This window comes from Festucalex cinctus, chromosome 18 (genome assembly GCF_051991245.1).
Source record: "Festucalex cinctus isolate MCC-2025b chromosome 18, RoL_Fcin_1.0, whole genome shotgun sequence".
NCBI classification, from domain to species: domain Eukaryota; kingdom Metazoa; phylum Chordata; class Actinopteri; order Syngnathiformes; family Syngnathidae; genus Festucalex; species Festucalex cinctus.
The window spans coordinates 8,888,437-8,910,466 of record NC_135428.1 but is presented as its reverse complement, the minus strand read 5'-3'; the positions used below and the strand labels follow the sequence as shown (position 1 = coordinate 8,910,466).

Sequence of the window (22,030 nt, the reverse complement as noted above, 5' to 3'; positions counted from 1 at the left end):
AATACTCAAGTACGTAAAGTACAGCTACCTGAAAGATCTACTGTGATACAGTAGTAATGAAGTATTTGCACTTTGTTATTTTCCACATCAGGGATGTACAAACGACGACCCCAATAGTTGGACAGGAAGAACTATTCTGAATGTCATACACAAACATTTATTAAATGCTTTACTTTAATGCATGTAGTTATGTTTATTGCGCAAACACAAACAGAACCTGTGCTACCTTTGACGTAACCTTCCGCTGTCAGCTAAAGGATCATCAGCGATGAAAATTAATAGTGTGATTAATCTGCATTAATACATGATTAATGCGAGAATTATTTGTGATGAATTAATTGGTTAACGCTTTGACTTTTACAGCACTACTTTTAAGGCAAGTGTAAATGGGCTTCCATCAAGGTAGACTGCTTTTCTGCAAGGGGCCACAAGAGGGAGACACTATGACAGTTAAACAATTTAAGGCCACCTGCCGGTCCATAACTTTATCCTAGTTTTAATGGTTTTGCTGTAAAATTAATGTCTCAAGTCAGTTTCTCATATTATTTCAGTTTTCTTTTTGTTTTACTTAAAGAAGATGTTTTGAAATTCAGTTTTTAAAAAATATATTTACCAATAAAAGTACTGTACAGGAGAGATAAGAAGCTGTAGACTTAAAAAAAAAAAAAAAAAAACAGCCATTGGGTTGACATTCTTTGCCCTTGATCTGACAGCTTGTTCTTAATTGGGTTCCAAATCAGTACCGCCGTTGGGTAAATGCACCCCCTCACTAATCTCCATAAAAGCAGGGAAATAGAGGAGAGGGTACCTGTTCCCCCGCTTATGTCAATCTCTTTTCTCATGGAAATACGGGTGCGGCCCTCGATTCCGGGCACCATCTGCCCTTCCTCGGGGTTTGGGCCCCAAGCACTCCAGACATGCTCTATTGTTGGTGTGTGTCCAAGCAGAAAGTGATGCGTACACGCGCGGCCCTTGTGGCCCCCAAAATAACTGCTTTGCATCTTGAGCACGGGCCTGCTGTTCATTAGCCCACATGTGACAGAGGAGGGGTGGGAAGCTTCAAGCGTGGCATGTGTGCCATAACGTCCGAGAATGTTTGTCTTTGAGGCCTGGTCAGGCTTTGCATGTGATGTCATTCAAAGTAACCGTTGACTTGACAGGTTAAATTACCTTATTGTTATTTAAAATTCATTCAATTCAATTGTGTTAATAAATGAAAACAAAACAAAAAAAAAAACAGGTCAAATGACCTTTTGTGGTATGGACAATGATGTGCTGCCATTTTGACACTTGCTGTTGACTGAAGATGACATCAACGTTGCTCAGGTCTCAGGTGACAACCAATCACAGCTCAGCTTCAGAAAACAGGTGAGCTGTGATTGGTCGGTGCCTGAGTCCTGCGCAACTGTGATGTCATCTTCAGTTGACAGCAAGTGGCAAAATGGCCGACCCCTGAGATGCAAAAAACAGCTGGATTTTGCTGCTTAACTCATATTCTACGAACACAATATCAACCATAATACCATATTTAGACTATAGTGGGCTGCATTGAACATATTATTGTCAAAAAAAAGTTGGGTTGACTTCCGCTTTAAAATATGCAATTGCTTGATTGACTAATTTTGGTGTGCTTGACAATTTAACTAGTAAAATAATTTCAAAGTGACAGCTCACATCTTAACCATCATATTGGAAAACATTTCTCAAACATAACTCATTTGGTTTCTTAATTTTTGGAGAGCTACTTTTATATTCTCATCTTGTATTATAATTTTGCCAAAGTGCCTGTTTTGACTGAGCTGTTCTGTCTATCATACAAGTGAAGTGACGTTTAGGAAGCATCAATAATAGAACATAGACAATAGTTTGATCAGATATTCTATGTTTTCATACTCCAGCAAAGTTGCAAGTTCATTTTTGGACTGGCTCAGTGAATCATAAAGTGACCTCAGTATACTAGATCCGCCTACCCTCCTCATTTTCCAATCTCCACGCTGCCGGCTGCATTGAGATTAGTTATTGAACTGGTCAAGCAAGGGGAAACAAGGCCGCTTCAGAGACACGCCGCACAATAAGCCAGCTGTCAGAGGGAGGGGCTTGCCCAGAGCGCGGTTGTCATGGCTAAGGGTGTTGCGTCGCCTTCACAGAGATGACACTTTGACACGTGCTGATTAATATTGACACAAGGCTTGATCGGGCTATTCAAACATTAAAATTACAGGAACACTGTTGAGGCAAATATGAAAATAAATGTATTTATTTTTCATTCTGGATGACCAGTTCTGTCCAGTGATCTTACATCCTTTTGATGATGCTTCCAACTGCATAATAATGACACCAGTGTGTGTATATGTATTCATGAACATTAAAAGCCTGTTCCCGATCTCCACAGAGGCTCCACATTTGCCTCTCTGTTACTCTTTTATATTCAAAAGGTCATCCCAGCCTCACCTGAATTAGAGCTGATGTCCTTTGAGGTAGAAAAAAAGGAATTAAATCCACAAGACTCTGATCTTTGCCGACAATTTTATTATAATAGACAAATGCCATTCATTCAGCCGCTGTGATTTTCACATGCATCAGGTATGCTCCGTGTGAGCTCCCACTGAGCCTTATTATCCTCTTTGGTAGCAGGTTGGAACGTGCCATAAAACCTAAATATCAAAATTTAGCAAGGCCGTCCAAAAAATGAAGTGCACTACATTTAAAATCAAGCTGTAATCTGTCATTACTGTGCTCAGCTGTCCACTTGCTGCACAGTTTATTCCAATCATGAAAAAAAATATGTCAATATTTACCCGTGATCAACTGGATAGAGGCCCACTAACCTCAATTAAATTCCTTTTTTTGGGGGGTGGGCGTGCTCGAGTTGGTGGTAATCTGTCGTGTCAACGCACAAACACACACGCAGACTAAAAGTAGTCGTTGTGTTTGTGGATGCAGCTGTAGCATGGATGAGCGTGACCTATTATGTTCTGCATGCCAAGTTTACCAGTGAAAGGCTTAAAGAGGTTAATCTGATGTAGTAAAATAAGCACATTTAATAGACTGCATAGCAGACATCAGTGTAGTTCCATCCATTCCACTAATATTGGACATTGCTGTGGATACTTCTTGTTTGAATAATTATGCAATGTATTTATCATTTTAGTGAATAATTATTTCTTTAGATTTAAACATGCTTGTTTTTTTTTGTAGTATAGTGGTACAGTATTGGCTATATGAGTTTCCAAGTGATTAAGTAAAGTTTCTCATTTATAATAGCATGTTATGTTGTGTTATGCCAGATTTTTAAATTACTTTTAAATTGTGTCTGACTCTCGTGTCTACTTTCGAATGTTGGATTTGTACTGCCAAACTAAAATTGCATTTGTCCGCATTTTCAATGTCACGGCTTAAGCTTAGCACTCCGGAGAGTCCAAGAAAAATTAGATACTCAAAAAGAAGATGCGTGTCGGATTATACTTCATCTGCCATATATCTAAGACCTCTTAAGAGAAAATACATGGACCTTTGCTGAGCTTTTGAGGATGAACAAAAGGCATTTTATCGTGCAATATTGGCATTGATAATTTTGAAATTTATTCTACATTTTTCATGTTGTTTTTCAAATCACCAGGTCTCCATTTGAGTCAATGCTGTCGACTGTCGACGATACAGGCGTTGTCAGGACAACCAGGCAGGATCCACAGGGCCCCGGTTTAGGCTTCCACCTTGAGCAACATGCTAGCCATGAGACTGAGCAGATGCTGTGCTCTTCAGCCAATCACAGGTGAGCTACAGCAAAAAGATGACATCATAGGCAAATTAAGACAAACGTGGGCAGGCTTTTGGTTGCCATGTCTGCATGCCTCTGATTCCCCAACTGCCGTTAGAGGGCCACACGATGACTCTCAGCTATTTATTTGGCATTTTGTATAACTCTGAACACTATCTAGGATGCACTTTTATTTTTAAATATTTAATTGTTGTACCAGAATGCTATTTAAATCTGACCACAAAGCTTTATCATGACACACGCTAGGACACACATGTCGACAAAGTTGTCACATTATTTATTTATTTATTTATTTATTTACGTAGGAAGTAATATTTTTTCATCCCAAAATGAACCACTGAAAAAAAATTGATAGAATATTATTTCTGGCTCATATTCTGCGGGGGATACACATTTTGTTCTTGTTATTGCATCATGAATGAACGACATCGGACAGCATGTGAGTGCTTCAGAAACGTCAACAAAATTTATCACATGTCATGTATACTATTTGATATTGCATTATTCTGTGTACTCTTTGTATTGTATTATTGTTATCAGTCTTATTTTCTATTTTATTGTTGAATTTCCCCTTGAGGAATTATGAGTACGTACCTACAATAAATAAAACTTTTGAATGACCCAAATCTTGACAAAATCATAGAAAATCAGTTATTGACATATTTAAAAAATATATATATTATTGTTATTATTTGAATATAGAGCAGAAAGTAGTAATTCGGTCCCGTCCTCCTGACTCTCACTGAGCAGGTTTGTTCTGTCAAACAGAAAACCAACAGTGTCTTACTCTCTGCTGCCTCCTCCCACAGACCAGCTTCTCTCATTAATATTCATCTTCCCGACCAATAGGCGAAATAGGGCGGATGGCGTCACGAGCTAGGGAACAGCGAGCAGCCAGTGAAGCATCCAGCCAGCCTGCTGAACAAGCCTGCTTTTAGGGTCAGGAACTGGTCTAACAAGAGAATGGCAATCCTGCCGTAAACTGTCACCAGGACCAGGACGGAAGACGGCGGTTCCACCACAGGTGATGGCGCACAGGCCCAACACGGACCAAGAGAATGTGAAGACATATTTCAGGTAATTCCCCTCTCTGTGTATGCAACATGGGGATGTTAGAGAGGGGGAGACAGAGGAGGAGAGGAGGAGGACGGGAGGGGGAAGGCAGTCAATGTATGTCGGGGTGCTTTGTAGTCTTTTTTTTTACACGTCTTCCACTCTGCAATGGGCCCGGCTAAGCAGGCAGCTGTTTGATCTGCAGTCTATTCGAGTGGGACAGGGTGACTGCATTCATTCTAATGAGCTTGTGTTCTTTTTTTTAATACCATCCTATATATCTGCGTCCCCACCTCCACTCCTCTGCATCTCATCAACTCTGCATGGAGTGCATGCACCCCCTCGCAAATTAGTGATGGGGAGGTGTTTCTAATCAATAGTGGCGTTTGTGTAGGCCGGCAGCAGCTGCATTTGCAACACGAAAGACCCCAAAATATAAAGCAGCCTTGCTATTTTGGGTTTAGTGCTGAATCTGAGGGATGGATGGGAGCTACGGTGTATGTGCGGATGCTCTTTTGTTACCTCTGCGGTGCATCCTTTGACGCCTCCCTACACAGGATGATGCAGAAGGGAAAAAATGTCTTTTTTTGGCTCAGTAAGCAAACACACAAAACTGGGACGTGCCGCTGTCTCCTGGCTTTGACGTGGACGTGTGCGGCAGTTTCATGGCGGACAAGCAGATATACAACATCTGGTCACCTGACTTCTTTGGGGATGGGAGTGGGGGCGGGGGCCGGTCCTGTGAGAGCCAAGCCGCTATTCCTCGTATTCTTCCACAGCCCGTCGATGGAGGACGATGGGACCGGATGGGATCCAGATGAATGCGCGTTTCATACGTTTTAGTCACGGGGAGCGAGTTAGCTAACGGAGACATCCATCTCCGGGGCCATCCGTCCCTGAGATTTGTGAGGCGCAAGGCCTGCTGGGTAACCTGTTGTCTAGCTGTCAGGCGTAAGGGAGATTTTAGGGAGTCAACCCAGTGATGGAGGGGAGGGCGAGATGATAGCAAGGAGAATTGGGGGATGGGTTACAGAAGGTGTTACTCCCTGCTAGCACTGGTCTGCTGTATACTGATAGTCAGTAGATGCTTCTATATCCACATCTAAAAACATGATGACACACTTTATTTCCTTGTCCTTATCTTTAAGAGGAAACATTTAGTTGTCATATTATATTGTTGGAGATGAAGCCTATATCTTCCTCAGAACAGGAACATCACTCTGTGATCTGTCTGCCCACCACGTATAATTCACTGTATTCGGTCTGTCTCGGTTTTCTCTGAAGCTTACATGCGACTCATGAAAATTTCATAGCTGAAAACAAGTAGGTAAAAGGTAACGTGGCCGATTCCCACAACACTCATACGTTTGTATTCAGCGTTACTGGAAAGATCAGTAAAACTGCACCGGCCACTGTACTGTTTGTATAGTAAACAAATGAATGTGCGGGTGCGAGTTGGAAGGAAAACAAGTTGTGATGTTTGTGTGTGTCATTTCATTCATTAACAGGGAACAGTTTCCACTAAACTTCCAGTTTCAATTTGAGTCATTGAAATATGAATCTTTATGACAAAATGCAGGCGGTGGGAATGCTGATCCAAATTTCAATTATTTGACCTTGGCAGCGGTTTGCTTCTTGCTCTTAGTGATATCATGGAGAAGTCAACCCTCCAAAAAACACAGTATTCTAATTAATATTGTGTTTGTGAAATATAAAACAAGTAACAAAATCCACCTGTTTTCATCCATCTCAGGGGGCAGCCATTTTGCCACTTGCTGTCAAAATGACATCACAGTTACTCAGACCAATCACGGCTCAGCTTGTAAACATCACCTGAGCAAACTCAGAAAACAGGTCGACCAATCACGGCTCAGCTTGTAATGGTCACATGACCAAACTCCAGAATCCAGGTGAGCCGTGATTGGTCGTTATCTCAGCTCTAAGCAAATATTCATGTTCAGTCGACTCCAAGTGGCAAAATGGCCGCCTCCTAAAATTTTGTTGCTTAAAGTGGAAGTCAATCTTAAACATTTCTTGACAATAATATGTTATATATGACCTCATTAGTCTAAACATGACATTCTGATTAATATTGCACTTGTGGAATATGAGTTATGAAGAACAATCTAGCTGTTTTTATACATCTCAGGGGGCAGCCATTTTGTCACTTGCTGTCGACTGAAGATGACATCAATGTTGCTCAGGGCTGGGGCAACGACCAATCACAGTTCACCTCTTTTTTTTAAAGCTGAGCTGTGACTGGTTGTTATGACTTATGTAAGAGTCAACAGCAAGTGGCAAAATGGCTGCCCCCTGAGATGGATAAAAACAGCTAATTTTGCGGCTTAACTCATATTCCACTAAAACAAGATTAACCAGAATACTAATTTTGACTAGTGGGGCTGTATAGAACATATTATTGTCCAGATGTTTTTCGGGGGTTTTTTGTTTTGTTTTTTGGGTTGATTTCCCCTTTTTAACTCATATTACACAAATGCAGTATTAATCACAATGCCGTATATTTACACTTACGGTAGTAGGGGCACATAATATTGTAAAGATTTTTTTTTTTTGTTGACTTCTTCCCCTTATAATAAATAAAGAAAATAAAATGTTGGATGATTTTATACTGGCCTATTTTTCCTCCCGTGTTTGCATTTCTGGGGGCCTCCTTATGTTTTCCATTATGGCAGATGTAACCCAACACACGCAGCCTCTCTTACCCCGCCTCGACTAACAAAAGCAGCAGAACATCGTCTTGGCCTGCAGCCCACTTAAAGTGGACTCTCTGAAATCTGATCCACGTACAAGGAAGGCCTCCATCTGTTGGAGCCGGGGTGAGACTTGCTGCTGGAAAGCGTATTGTTCAGTAAAGTTACCGTTAAGGTCTCCCGGGTCTTCTATTAATGCAGGAGTTATGTAGGGGGTGAGTTTGTTTTAGGGTCTAACTGACTCCAGCAGTGTATTGTGGTAGGTGTGTCAGAGCTGCAGTGTGTGTGTTTCATGGATTAGCATGTAGGATTGGAAGCCATCTGGCCATTTTGTTCGCGGTGGGGAGGGGGAGTAAGTGCGAGAGATGGATGGAGGGAGACACTCACACACTGACACATTGACACAGCTTCAGTCGTAATCTCCCTACTTGATGTCTGTTGCTTCTTACAATACAGTTGCTTGTCTGTGTGCATTAATGTGTTTGATTGTTTGGCTGAGAGGCCCGCGGTAGTCCCTTCTTCGTTCCGATGCATCAAACTCCAGCTGTAAATTCGACTTTCAGGACGGTTTTCTTGGAAGGGTTCAACGTTCCAGAAAGTCAGAGACGCTACACCCTTTACTGTAAGATGACTCACGGGATGAAGATGGACAGAGACGTGCTGAATATAAGGATGAAATGTTGCAGAGATGGAAGAGGTTTAAGGGATTAGCAAGTTTCACTGGGTCAGGCGTTCGCCGAGGGGTTGGCTGAACTTGAACGCCTCGCGTTGAAGAAGCCAGAGAATTGAAGGGAATTTAGAGGAAGGCTGCAAAGGCCCTCACGTTGATTCACATTTGGGTTTGTAAACTCACATTTTGGCCCTCTTTTTGACAGCACTGGATTTGACTTAGAGTGGGTGAGAGCTGCACGCTCCAGCTGCAGTATTTAACTGCTCTTAATTCCCGAAAAGCCTTTTTGGCCAGCGTATGATTCAAGCTCTGCAAATGCAGGTGAAAGGGAAGATCACACACTGTTGCTTCGCCCCCAAAGAGGTCTGTTTATTTTCTCAGCTGTAGGGAGGTGCAACTATTGTAGACGCTTTCTGTTCATTCGCCTGTTGGCTCAAAAGCGAATTTGAGGCTCATGAGAATGCGTATTGGAGGGTAGTGGGATAATAACTTCAGCAAAAATGTTTCAATTGATTCAGTTTGAAAAAATATTCTACAAACAGCAGGTACAATATTAACACATTCACTGCCAGCCCAGCAAAAATGCATCATTTGACGACTTTTGCCGTCAATGGCAGTGAATGAGTTAAGTGCAATTTCGCAATTGAAGGAATCTGCCATTTACAATAACAACTATTTACAATTAATTTACAAAGTAACTCATTATTTATAGTTGTTGAGTTGGTGTAGTACTGCACTACTTAAAAAAAAAAAGTGGTACCCAACACCCCTAATTTTGCTATATAACAATCATCAAATATTGTAAGAAATATTATTTTATAAATCCAACTCTCACCTTGTGTACTTTACATTAGGGATGTAACGATATCCAAACATCATGATACGATATTATCACGATATGAAGGCCACAATACGATAATTATCACGATATTGTGGGGAGGTTGGCGATATAAAAAAAAGTCACAATATTGTAAAAAAAAAAGAAAAAAGAACTCATACTAAAAAAACACAATATTGTGCTTATATAGCAATGAAAAATATTGTAAAAATATGATTATATGTAAAATTATATAAATATATGTATTGAGGCACTTACTCCACATATTGACTCAGTTCACAAACATATTATGTTCCACTTCATCTGACCATTAGTATGGATTTTAAACGTATAAGGGCCAAAACATGCCTTGTGAAAATTAAACTGCACTAAAAAACTAGCCACCAGAGGGTGCTAGAACTGCACAAATGGAAATCAACCTGACTTTTTTAACAGATGTGTTGCATTTAAATATCGTGAACATGACAACGATGATATTGTGGCAGTTTTAATATCACAATATCGTTACATTACATTAAATGCTTTTCAATTATATATTCCCTGAATGTAATTGCAAGCACAAATTAACCCAAAACACAGCCTTAGGAATATTACTAACACGAGGCAAATGTAGGTTACAAATAGATTTGCTATTCCAAAGTGTAAGTTCATTAGAATAAATTTGTTATATTCATGCTTCTGGCTTTCCTGCACACACACATGCACACGGAAGCTGATTTGTCAGCAATTCATCACTTGTCTGCTCTCATTTTCTCACCGCACTTCTTTTTCTGTTTGTTGTGTCACATGCCAATGACGCAACCAACAACAACACACCTTGATTGCACATGGTTGTCTGGCAGTGTGTCATTTTATGCACACTCATTACCAGAAATGATTGGCTGTTCATAAAACAGGCATTACAGCATGCTTGTGCAAGAAAATGTTGTATTTTGTTATGTGGCATCATTGTTATGAGTGCTAATTATTAAAAGTGCTACCTGCTTGGATGGAGGGTTAAACATCTTGGCAGGAATAAAAGCTGGATTTAAGTGGTCAGTGTCTGCCTCAAATCTGACGTAATGACTGATGACCTTTTTTATATATATCCCGAAATATATAATATAATATATTTTTAATGAGTTAGTGACAAAATGAAATATTTAAGTTTAAACAAAACGTGTAAGATACTATAAAATTAAAACAAAAATATTACGTATTACCACATTTTTTACTTTTAAGTGTGCTTGAAAATGCAAGTCGAATTTTTTTTTTCTTTCTTGATATATAGCAGGTATCGTCTTTCAAAACTGCAAAACGACAGGAAATAAAAGCCTGTCAAAATAAAAGACTTATCATGGCAATATGCTTTCATAACTTCTCTCTAAGGAGGAATTGCTGTTTCTTCAAAACTGACAACTTGTCACATTAATGTGCCTAAAATGCTTTCAGGATCCTAGCGGTATTGTCCACTTGACAGAAAGAGATTTAATTTGCGTTAAGCTACACGACAAGACAAAGTAGGCTTGCTCAAATTGAATTATTTTAATTCCATTGTTATCTCCTCCCCATGTGGCAGCTGTGACTATGCATTTGATTTGTTTCTCACTTTTAAATTTCTCTTTGCGTTGATGACATATTGTCTCAAAAAAGGGAACAGGTGCATAAATCCATTAAAATTATCTTGTTAAAATGTCAGGTTCTACTTGCGTTTTTGTGCGTGCACATACTCCTGCAAGTGTGACTACGATATAGCGACACGCAGCTAAATATTAAATGGCAGACAGTCTGGGCTCTCACATCGCCCCAGCAGGGGGGATTGGGGAAGGGTGAGGGTTTGGTGGTGAATAAATTAGTCTGCAGGGTGGACTAACCAGTTTTCTCAGTGTGTTTAATAAGGAGAACGTTATGCCTCAACCGTTTGAGTTGATCAGCTAAATCCTTAAAAACTCCAGCCGACACCTACTTTCTATCATTTGGATCTATTTGATTTAAATGAAGGCTGAATTTAAACACTAACGGCAAGTGACATTTTAACTTTTCAATAAAGTTCTTATTCAATGAAACTAGGTTTGACAAAAAATACAATCAATGTCTACTAATTTGGCCTAATCCAGGAAAAGGCCACAATCAAGTAAAACTAGATCAGACAGTGACATCTGGCTAGTGGCTAATAATAGCCCCCTGCTAACTGATTAGCGATGTTTGTGCTTTGTGCTACATGAGCAGCCGAGGGATAACTTGCTACAAGTTTGTCTTCAAGTCTCGAGAACTCAGCGGGTTGTCAAGGGGTCAGGCTGAATGGACTTTTTAAAGTAGAAGTGCAGGCGGTCATAGAATCCATTAGCTTAGCCTTTGATATTGTGTAATCATGCTCTAGTTGGCGTATTATGAATGAATATAGGCCTTTTATGTCAGCATAAAGACATAGACGACACCCGCTAAAAATAGACATTTACCCTTTTTTTTTTTTCCCCTCAATAAAATAACCAGGATTGCAACGACTTTATGTCCTTTGTCCTATAAATTCATATTGTCATGGTAAAAAGGCTTTTTTGACCATAGCCGCAAAGCACCGGGCTTACACCAGAGCCCATCTCTCCAACTAGCCATTACTGGGCTACCGTGGGTGGATTCAACATTACAGGCTCTTCCTGTGTTAGCAGTTCAAATTCAGCATTAATGTTTGAAAGGCCCGCTCCTCGTGGTGAGATTAATATTTCATGAGAGGGGAAATGTGAAAGCATCCTCTGTAATGTCTGTCTGAGCATTGACGTGTCAGGGTTGTTTTTAAATACATTCCGATACCACTCTTAGCAAAGGATACCGGCACAATTATTGACATTGTTTACATTGCATTGCTCATGTTGTTTTCTTTTAGCTGCTTTAAAGAAGAATATTGAAATGTGTTGAGGCAGACTTTGAATCTATCAATAAAGTCGTACGCTAATTTCAGAGGCGTGCAGCTAGCCTGTTGGCTTGCGTTGTAAATGGGTCAATTTTTTATGCAAGGCACAAATCAGGCATGTCTGTGAAATATCTGACTACTCAGCAACTGCACCAGGTGATTAGAAAGAAAAACACACAGTAGCAGAGTAAAAAAAAAAAATACAGTGCATTTCTAATGTTATGATCCAGTGACTCAAATCCATTGTTTACATGTTTTTTTCTCTCAAGCTGTGATTTCTTGTTTGCTCTTTCATAAATGACCAAATACATTTCAAACATTTAAGGAGCAACAGTAACTGGCATGAGTTGATTTGGTGGGTATCTGTGGATTTTGAGCAGATTGGGTTACTTTTACTCAGTTGAGGTTTGGGTTGAGCACTGAATTTGGGTGGACTGACGAGCTTAAGCTTGTTGCTATTTTGACGATGTGTACTTGAAATAAATTGAATGTAACATTCTAAAATGTTGCTGAATGGCACTGTGCGTAACAAAACGGGAACGTTATCTTATAAAATGTTGGTAGTGAAACTAAAGGAGTATTATTTTTAAGCACAGCTACACTGATAACCTGCTAACTCATTTCTTGATAGTTTTAACTCGTCAGTATGGGTCGTTTTTACCCCTTGTTGGATCAAATTCTTGACCCAACTTTCTTAGTCGAATCCTCAACCCAATGAACTGGGTTAAAATAACCCAGCATCGGCTCGGCCCCTTTTGGACCCAGTGCTGGGTTTGCTATTTCACCCAATTTGGGTTACTTTCGAGTTGCAGTGAACATAAAGTCAAGGTCAAGCAGGCTTGAAAGAGAATTGGAAGTGCATTGTCTCTTTGAAGATTGCATGACCGTTTTTTTTTTTTTTTTTGGGGGGGGGGGGGGTTGTTTTGTTTTAATGATAAAGGCTGTTTCTATTGGAACATTTTACTCTAGTCAACCAGAGAGAGCTGAACCTCCATTTTTGTTGCCTTTATTTAATAGGTAGGTTCAAATTAAATTAAAAATAAAGTTTTGTACATCAGCTTTTTTAGAGTAAACTCTGATATAACATTTGTTTGCACTGCAGCCTTTGTGTGGAGCTGTTTACTATATAGTGTCAATGTGTACTCATACATAACTGTTCTTGTGTTTTACGTGTCACAAAGGAGGACAGGAGGCGTGACTGAGTGAGTTAGTGAGAGTCATGTGCATATCAGCCGAGTTCATTTTGTGGGGGCGTTACTATCGATCGATTTCCCTTCTGTAATTGCTGACCAGATAGTGATCCCTCATTGACCGCATCTCAGTTGCACTTGTCATAAGCCGCGGTTGTATGAGCAGTCGTCACAATATCGGCATCCATGGCAAAATACTGGAGACATATATCGATGGTGAGTCCCATATAATCGTCCAGCTTTCAACCTGCCGTTGTCAGACACAGTGCTGCTTTCGTTTGTAAACACGGTCACAGACCCAACCAGAAAATATCTTTCTAAAAATATATGAATTCATTCACTACGTTTAACAAGTATACTTGTCAATTATATATTTTTTAGAGTGGGGATAGATGGGGGAGAATCTGATTATGCTCCACTGTAAATGTCAAACTTGGAAACAACTTTACTGATGCCCAACCACCAGTAGATGACATCATTGCCCAATTTTATACGAAATAAACACAGTTTCAGAGTCCATAGGAGAAATGGCTGTATTTTGGCAAACCTACATTTTTATATTGTCAAAAAGTAGAGTGTCTATGCTGTTATTTGGTAGATTCGGTTTATATATAATTATTGAATGCAATATCGCGTGGGTATTGAAAATTTTGAAATTTTCTAAAATGGCTGGCAGTGATTGAGTTAATGAGTTCAACATTTCATTTATAGTTTGCCCTTCTCACACTTGTGTGCAACAGTGGAAATGTAATGTGAAATCTGCAAAAAGTTTGTTTTTGTAATAAACAGCCACATGTATAAGATAAAAGATAAGTAAAAGGGTTAATGTCCTTCCTTGTCGTCCTTCGAAGCTGACACAGCTTTTGCTGCAAACTTCCTGACAAGCAGACATCTCATCAATTAATCAATCAGGGGTTGGACTAATCCCAATACTTGACCAGAATCTTAATTCTGCAATCTGGATCTTGCCAAGATGTTTTGTACAATCTTTAGTTTACAAATCAAGGTCCTTAAAACTGATTTGATGTGGAAGGTTGTGGGATGTACTAGAACAGATTGTGGGCTCAACCTTTTCATAGGTCAAACATCAACATTTGTTAAAATCTTTCTCCAGTCCTATTTTGTGAGTGAAGTTGTCTAAATTGGCAACATTTTGTCATCTTCTTGGCAGCTGTGATCAGATCAGCGAGCTCCTTCCTTCCCTCCATTTTGAGGGCTTTTTGCCAGGTCCTATGCCTGCAGTTTTGAGTTAAGATTTGACACCTTTTGGTGGTGAGAAAATGTCTGTAACCCCCCCTCGTCTGAGTAGTGTCATTACAATCCGTTCATCCTGTCCATCATTCTCTCAAAGGCAAACATAAAGCTATGTGCACGCTAGAAGTCCCTTTTCCTCAACTGTCGTTGTTTTCCTCACTCCCAATGATTTTCTGTTTTCTTGAGCACTCAACGTAAACGTAACATTTTCATCATCATCAACTTCAACAGTGAGTGAGTCTATTCCATACATTTTGACTGACCTCTGACCTTGTACAAAACCTCATTTTGAACATGATGCATCGCTTGGCTTGTGTCTTTTTTTTGTCTCTATTTCATTATTTCCGATGGGCGGAAATATAGTAGGCTATAATAATAATAATAATAATAATAATAATAATAATAATAATAATAATAATAATAATAATAATAATAATAATATTAATAACAAAATAAGAATAATAAAATGGAGGTCTACTTTACAGGTTCCACTAAAAATAAAATAAATAAAAAAATTCAAAAACGGGACAAGTTGTAATTTTTCTGTGAGAAGGGATATTTTGACATGAATACCAACAAAATAAAAATATCTAGTTTTATTTAAGGGTGTCCAGCAATTAAAATTTGTAATTGTAATTAATCGCATGACTTCAATAGTTAACTCACAATTAATCACTATTTTATATCTGTTCTGAATGTACAATAGAATGTACAATATTTTCAATTTCAATTTTGTACAATTTTCCCAAGTTTTCATATTCTTGTTAACATAAAAGTGGGGACAAAATGTTAAACTAATAGAAATGTGGCTGCATCTTTTAGTCATTGATACAGTACTTCCTAAAATTGAGTTAAAATGAAAAAGATGTACTGTACTGTAAAAAAATGAGTGTGATATTGATTTGTGTTGGTCATTTTTATGCCACTAGGTGGCATAATTGCATTTGTAAGACACCTCAGTGCATTTTTCTTTTCATATTAAGAGCTCTCGTAACAGGAACTTTACATTGAAAATTGACGCACTCATTTTGACACTCCTAGTTTTATATAGGAAGATGAAAATAATCAGCCATTTTGTTTGACATAGTTTTAGGTCACCATGAAGGCACATGTGTGTGATGCGGGATTCGTAGCGCAAGGGGTGGCTTTTGTTTGTTAATGTAGGTCTCCATGAAGGGGGCGGCCCGGCTGGCCCGCTTTTCTGGGACAATCGTGCTGCACATCACATGATGGGCTTGGCCTCGGGGCGAGGCGGTGAAGGAGTCTAACATGTTAGCGGGATGAGTAGGTGGAAAACGAGTACAAGAGTTTTAAAATGTTATTATAGTACAGGTTGTCACATGTGACATTTCAATTAACTTTGTGGGTGCACCAAGCCAATTGTGCTTCCTGCTGTTTGACGCTAAAATAGGCCAAAGCTCAGACCACTTTTTGCACCACGGACTGTTCCATGCATGTGTATGTAGTGTGATCTGTCTGATGTGACAGTCACATTACCCCAATTCTGCTGCCTCACAAAGCAGCTGACCAGAAAAGGAACCGTGTACTTCACTACCCTCGCTGGACCTTTAGCACCATTTTGTGTATGTCACATCACAGCAAAAAGGAAGTGCTGTTGATCCGTATCCACACACACTCCGCTAATACTTCTCTACATACAAATAACTCTTTTTCTCTTTTCCAGGACATTGTGAGTGGTATTAAGATGTCTGATAGTGTCGATATTGAAGAGAAACCACCAGCCCCCCCCTTGAGAATGAACAGTAGTTCCAGAGACTCTTCATCAGTGAATCCCGCCTCTAAACCACTTCCAATGGCTCCTGAAGAAAAAATCAAGAAAGTACGCCTGCGCTCCATCTTCCCCGGGGGAGATAAGAGTGAGTACCCGTCGCCCCCCGTGTCAACTTCACTTTCTTTGATTCCATATGTATGGTATTTAGAAATCACGTTGTGGTCGTTGTTTGGTCTAGCAAACAAGAAGAAGGAGAAGGAACGTCCCGAGATATCGCTTCCTTCCGACTTTGAACACACCATCCACGTCGGCTTTGATGCTGTAACGGGAGAGTTCACAGTGAGTGACGATTTCACCCGATAGAACAGCAACCCATCACCCATCTGGCGGCAGTCATTAAGAAACATCACACTTTCAGAAGGAAGCTGCTATAGGTCCACTGATAAAATATTTCCATTTCTGGTGTGCTGTTGAAGCCATATTTTATTTTATTTTATTTTATTTTATTTTATTTTATTTTATTTTATTTTATTTTATTTTATTTTATTTTATTTTATTATTTTATTTTATTTTATTAATTTAATTTTTATTTACAGAATATATATATATATATCCATTTATTATTTATGATGAGTTTGTAGTATATATGAGAATGAGAACCATAGAGTATAATAATAATAATAATACCTAATTCAAACTAAATCAGTCTGTGTATGAATGGCAACATCTGTAATTTCACAACAACTTTTATCTAGATGTGATCCAATTTTACATGTTCAGATGCTATTATTTCTTTTTCATCCACATCTGGAATTGCTTGTCAATCTAAGGGAACAAAAGTTTTGTTTATTAGTGTATTTCAAAGGTGAAAAGCGTTTAAGCGTTTCCATAATTCATTGTCATACTCAAATGCAAAATAATTAATAATAAAGTCTCCCAGCTTTGGACTTATATGCTTGCTTATTCGCGTAAATTCCAAAAGTATAATTGTGTATTTAAAAATAAGAAATAAGCGTTTGTTTGTTTCTCAAGCCGTGACTCGGTGTGACACACCGAGGGCGCCACACTGACTTCGTGTGGTCGATTTTGACTTTGATGGTGAAAGTTTAATCTTTTGCTCAAAGCTATCTTGGCGTCACTAGAACTGGAAAATTTAGACATTTATTAGACACAAAACAAACCATGTCACGTCTTTTAGTTCCATTCACTCACAGATGAAAAGCTTTGCCTGCAAGGAAAGTTGCTATGCTTATTATGAATATGAATATTTTGTAATATTAAAAAAGAAAGTCATGGCTATTAAATTCATACGTCACAGGAAGCATCAACATCGTTTTTTTTTTGTTTTTTTTTAAACTATTTATTCCACTGCTCAGAAACTGCCTTCTCCATCGTAACATAACTTGGCAAGTTTACGGTTTGGAAAATATTTATATCACTTGATGTGAGATTGTTTTCCCTCAACATATAAAGTGTGAACATTTGACGTGTGAACCCCTCTGCGCGGTTGCAGGGAATCCCAGAGCAATGGGCACGGCTCCTTCAGACCTCCAACATCACCAAGCTGGAGCAGAAGAAGAATCCGCAAGCTGTGTTGGATGTCCTCAAGTTCTACGACTCCAAAGAGACGGTCAACAACCAGAAGTACATGAGCTTCACCTCAGGAGGTACGGCACTTCACAATGCTAATTATTTTTCAGAAACGGAATACAGAATGCTTTGTAAACAGTATTTTAATGAGATCCTTTCTTTCTATTTCAGACAAGTCAGCCCATGGTTACATAGCGGCAAACACTCTGGTGAGTTATTGTATTATTAAGGTCTATTTATGCATGCTACTTTTTGCTTCAGGTGGCTTATTTGGCCTGTTTTTTAAGAATGGTAGCATTTAGCCTGATGTTACCTGGAGGTGGATTGTGGAAAAAAGCTCTATATTGTTTTGATTAAATAGTACGCATTAAAAAGTAAAAAGTCTCAAAAGGGAAGACAACCCTAAAATCTTCTTTACAAAATTATGTTTATGCAGCCCCACTAATCTAGACACGGCATCATTAACTTTGCGTTTGTGGAATATGAATTAAGCAGCAAAATTCACCTGATTTTAATCTATCTTAGGGCGGCCATTTTGCCACTTGCTGGCGACTGAAAATGACATCACAGTTGCTCAGGTAACGACCAATCATGAGTGAACTGTTTTCTGATGTGATGTTGGTAAGCTGAGCCGTGATTGGTTGCTACCTGAGCTCTGAGGCAATATGTGGCAAAATGGCCGCCACCTGCGATGGATAAAAATGGGTAGATTTTGCTGCTAAATTCATATTCCACAAATGCAATATTAATCAGAATGCGGTTTTTAGACGAGTGGGGGCGCATACAACATGTTAAGAAGATATTGAGCGTATTTTATGTTAATTTCACAGGTAAGTTTTGTGTATTGAATTCATCGGAGTGACTATTGGAGTTGCTATCTGTGCACATGCTTTCCTTTCATGGGCAAAATGTGCACATTCCTCTCATGATACTTTCCCAGTAATTCCCTGAACTTTGCAGCCATTCCAGTCAGTTTTGGACTCAAAAACTGATCTCTGTGAGAGCGACTGCTGCTCATAGTTTATTTTTCCGATCTACTTAACTAGATTTTGAAACAAAAAACAATAGCCCCGGCTTCAGCCGAGGCTCAACTGCATCGAGGAGGACTCCCACCAGGCTGACCTCATTCCTAGCTTCGACCGGAGTAATCTATGCTTTTAATGTCTTTCTCCGCGCGCACGCTCGGCCGGGTGAAGAAGCGCAATCCGAGTCTGGCCATTCGCCGCCCCGGGCCAACCACACTGTGATCATGCAGGGCTGCTGTTTGGATAGTGCCAGCGAAGGGCCAGCGAGGGTGGCAGTAAGCCGAAGAGGTTGTGTGTGAGAGCGTGTTTGAGGGCGTCTCAGACTGCTGCGTTGGTTCTCTGCCCTGCAGACAGGACTCTGCTCTGAACTTGTGCCATAGATGGATCTTAGTGTGTCCGGCAGGCAGAACTATCACAAAGTGGAAGCAAAAAAAAAAAGGTTATTGAAGTTAGAATACGTGCTTGAGTTTTTTGTTTTGCACTTGCTGCCCCTGCGATTGGCTGGCAACCAGTTCAGGGTGTACCCTGCCTACTGCCCAAAGCCAGCTGAGATAGGCTCCAACACCCCTTGTGAGGAATGAGCGGTCAAGAAAATGGATGGATGGATGGATGGCACTTGCTGCCCTTGCATGTAGTCAACAAGGGTCAGGATTTTGATGTTTCAACTATGAGCCCATAATGCTCTGGTAGGCAATTTAAACTAGTGTTGTTCCGATACCGATACTGTGGTAAACCAGTGGTATCGGTATCGGTGACTACTCACAAGTAATGCCGATACCATTAATTCCAACGCCAATATAGGATTTTGGATGCAGCATCTTGTGTCTTGCTGGTGCACGACATTCACTGGTATATGACATGTTCACTGCATGCCGATCTAAGATATCCTATTGGCCCTTGAATGCTCTGAACCAATGGCAGGACAGCTTTTTCATGTTGATGAAAAAAAACCCTTAAGTATCGGTATGGTATCGGTATCGGCCGATACTGCAAAGCTGGATATCGGTATCGGGAGCAAAAAACGGTATCGGAACAACACTAATTTAAACATGTAATTAATTACCCAAGTACCCAATTCACATTTTAGGACGATAAGACACAGTGCCTCCAGCTGAGATAAGATTTGTTGACTAGAAACTGGAAATTTTGCCATAAACACAACAAATTGATGTGTCAGCTTTGATGTGCTTATTGATTTTTGTAGCTATAAATGTGATATGTGACAAAATGTTGACTGCCATCACACCGTTATCATTTTGTCCTATTGTCTGTCTTTGAACTGCATTGCCACCTGAGGACAGTAAGAATTGTTGTATGTAAAATCTGCCTCAATAAAAGCTTTATACTTTACAGACACTGATTTTTACTGAATGGAAATTAGTGACGTTTATATTCCGTCCGCACTCCCTGAATGATGTCGCGTCCGTAGCCCAATTTTATGGACCAGACGTTCATTCTTCAGTAGCGACCCCACCCCTCCCCAACTGCCCTCCCCTTACCTCTCACTCTTCAACACTGTGTGGGTTTGTTTTGAGTAAATCCTCCCATTTTCAACCTTCACATTCAGAACCGACTGCTGTCATCTGGGCCTCCAGTCAGCCTTAGAACCTGCAGCGCATTATTTGACAAGGTAACTCCTCCATATTACTCTTGCACATCTCTGCATTGGCTTTCAGGGTCCAATAATTTGATCTAAATCAGGGATGGGCAACTGGTGACACACTCTTAAGTGGTGCTTTGCTCAAATTAAGAAAGAAAAAAAAGGGGGGAGGGGTTGTTTTTAACAAAGCCCACAAAAAGTATTCCAAAATGCTGAACAAGTAAAATAAAAAATATATATATCATTTTATTTCATTTTTGAACAATCCCCAAAAATTCTTCACAAATGCTTATGTTATGCAAGTTTTTCCACAAAAAAAACAAAAAAGAGAGAAATTGGGGAAATTATTCTGGAAAAAAGAGAAATATCCAAAACATGAAAAAATACTGGGGAAAAAAAACTGGAATAATTTTCCATTTGCCATATGCCGAACTGCAAATATGCAAGGGTCGATTGTAATTTTAAGTTGTAATATCACCAATCACCACTAGATGGCAGACATGTTTTAGTTTGACGTTTAGCTTCGATACCACAATGTAAGTATTTTTAAATAGTATTTTAAATGATATGTTGGACAAATATAGCATCTCAATAATATTCCAATTTTCTTTTTTTGAGGGTGGGGTACAAAATGAGTTCTTGCACATAAAGTTGGTTTCGTGTTCAGCAGTTTTGTGCCATCCTTGAATGCTAATTTTTATTCGAGAGCCCTTTCCATTGAAAACAAAAATTACAATATATGATTATTTTGTTGTTTGCTTCAAACCCTTAGTTTTTGGGTTTAGGTTAGTTAACATTGAAAAGTATACTATCAAAAATGACATGAAGAGCACATAAGCACGTATTTTGTCCATATTTAAAATAGCATTTTTGTCATACATCTGGTTAGGAAGTGCATGGTCCTTTGTGGCCCCCCAGTAGCACTGATGAAAAATTGTGGCCCCCTTCCAGCATTTAAGATGCCCATCCCTTGATCTAAATTATGCCCACCAGCGAGTACAAAATACCTCTTCGAAGCATCATCACTCTCTGTACCGACATAGCGGCTGTGGTCAACAATATATTAATGATATCGGGGGTGTATCTGAATAAGAGGACCCCCTTAGTGGTGGTGGCAAGGCAGGGAGGGGCGCATGCTACAGAGGGTTGTGATGACTTTGTATGTTTTGTTGAGAAGTCTCCCTTGTAACTTCATCACCATTGACAACATAACAGCATGGACTTTTTTTTTTTTCAGTAGAGAGGGGGGGGGGAAACACATTTCACTACTTACAAACACACAGAGTCTAATTTGTGCACTGCGCCGTTGACCCAATCCTTCTTGGAGCAGGTCAGAGGGCGAATGGTCTTGAATGAAGGACTGGGTCTTTCCCTTCTTGTTTAATCACCAGAACTAATCTGCACTGCTTCATTTATGCATGACAAGACTGGAAATGGATGTTTCCATAAGAGGAAAATTATCCAAGGCTAGCTGACATTTGGACGAGGAGGGGAACAAATACATAAGAAACATGTCGGAAGCTTATTAGCATCGTTTTCTGCGCTTGTTGAGAGGTATCCAAGATGGCTGCAGGTCATCTACGCATTGCACTTTACTGCAATGTCGCAGCATGTTTGTTCGCCTTAGCATAGTCGAATACGTAACCTTTGTATCCCTCAAAGAAAGTGCATTCTCATCCCCGGTTCTTGGCACACAGACCCA

General features: G+C 39.6%; 1 protein-coding gene across 5 annotated transcripts in view; it reads left to right on the top strand.

The window, feature by feature from the left end:
- LOC144006652 (serine/threonine-protein kinase PAK 3) overlaps window positions 1-22,030 on the top strand; it is a 30,852-nt gene that overhangs the window by 832 nt on the left and 7,990 nt on the right. For 2 of the 5 annotated variants that reach the window (XM_077505623.1, XM_077505622.1), the window contains exons 1-6: window positions 12,884-13,343; window positions 16,066-16,258; window positions 16,352-16,452; window positions 17,627-17,780; window positions 17,875-17,912; window positions 20,296-20,358. In XM_077505623.1, coding sequence (XP_077361749.1) covers window positions 13,314-13,343; window positions 16,066-16,258; window positions 16,352-16,452; window positions 17,627-17,780; window positions 17,875-17,912; window positions 20,296-20,358 — 579 coding nt within the window. In that variant the 5' untranslated portion in view covers window positions 12,884-13,313. Of the gene's footprint in view, window positions 1-3,619; window positions 3,773-4,627; window positions 4,856-12,883; window positions 13,344-16,065; window positions 16,259-16,351; window positions 16,453-17,626; window positions 17,781-17,874; window positions 17,913-20,295; window positions 20,359-22,030 lie in introns of those variants that run through there. The other 3 variants (XM_077505626.1, XM_077505625.1, XM_077505624.1) reach the window with 2 other exon arrangements.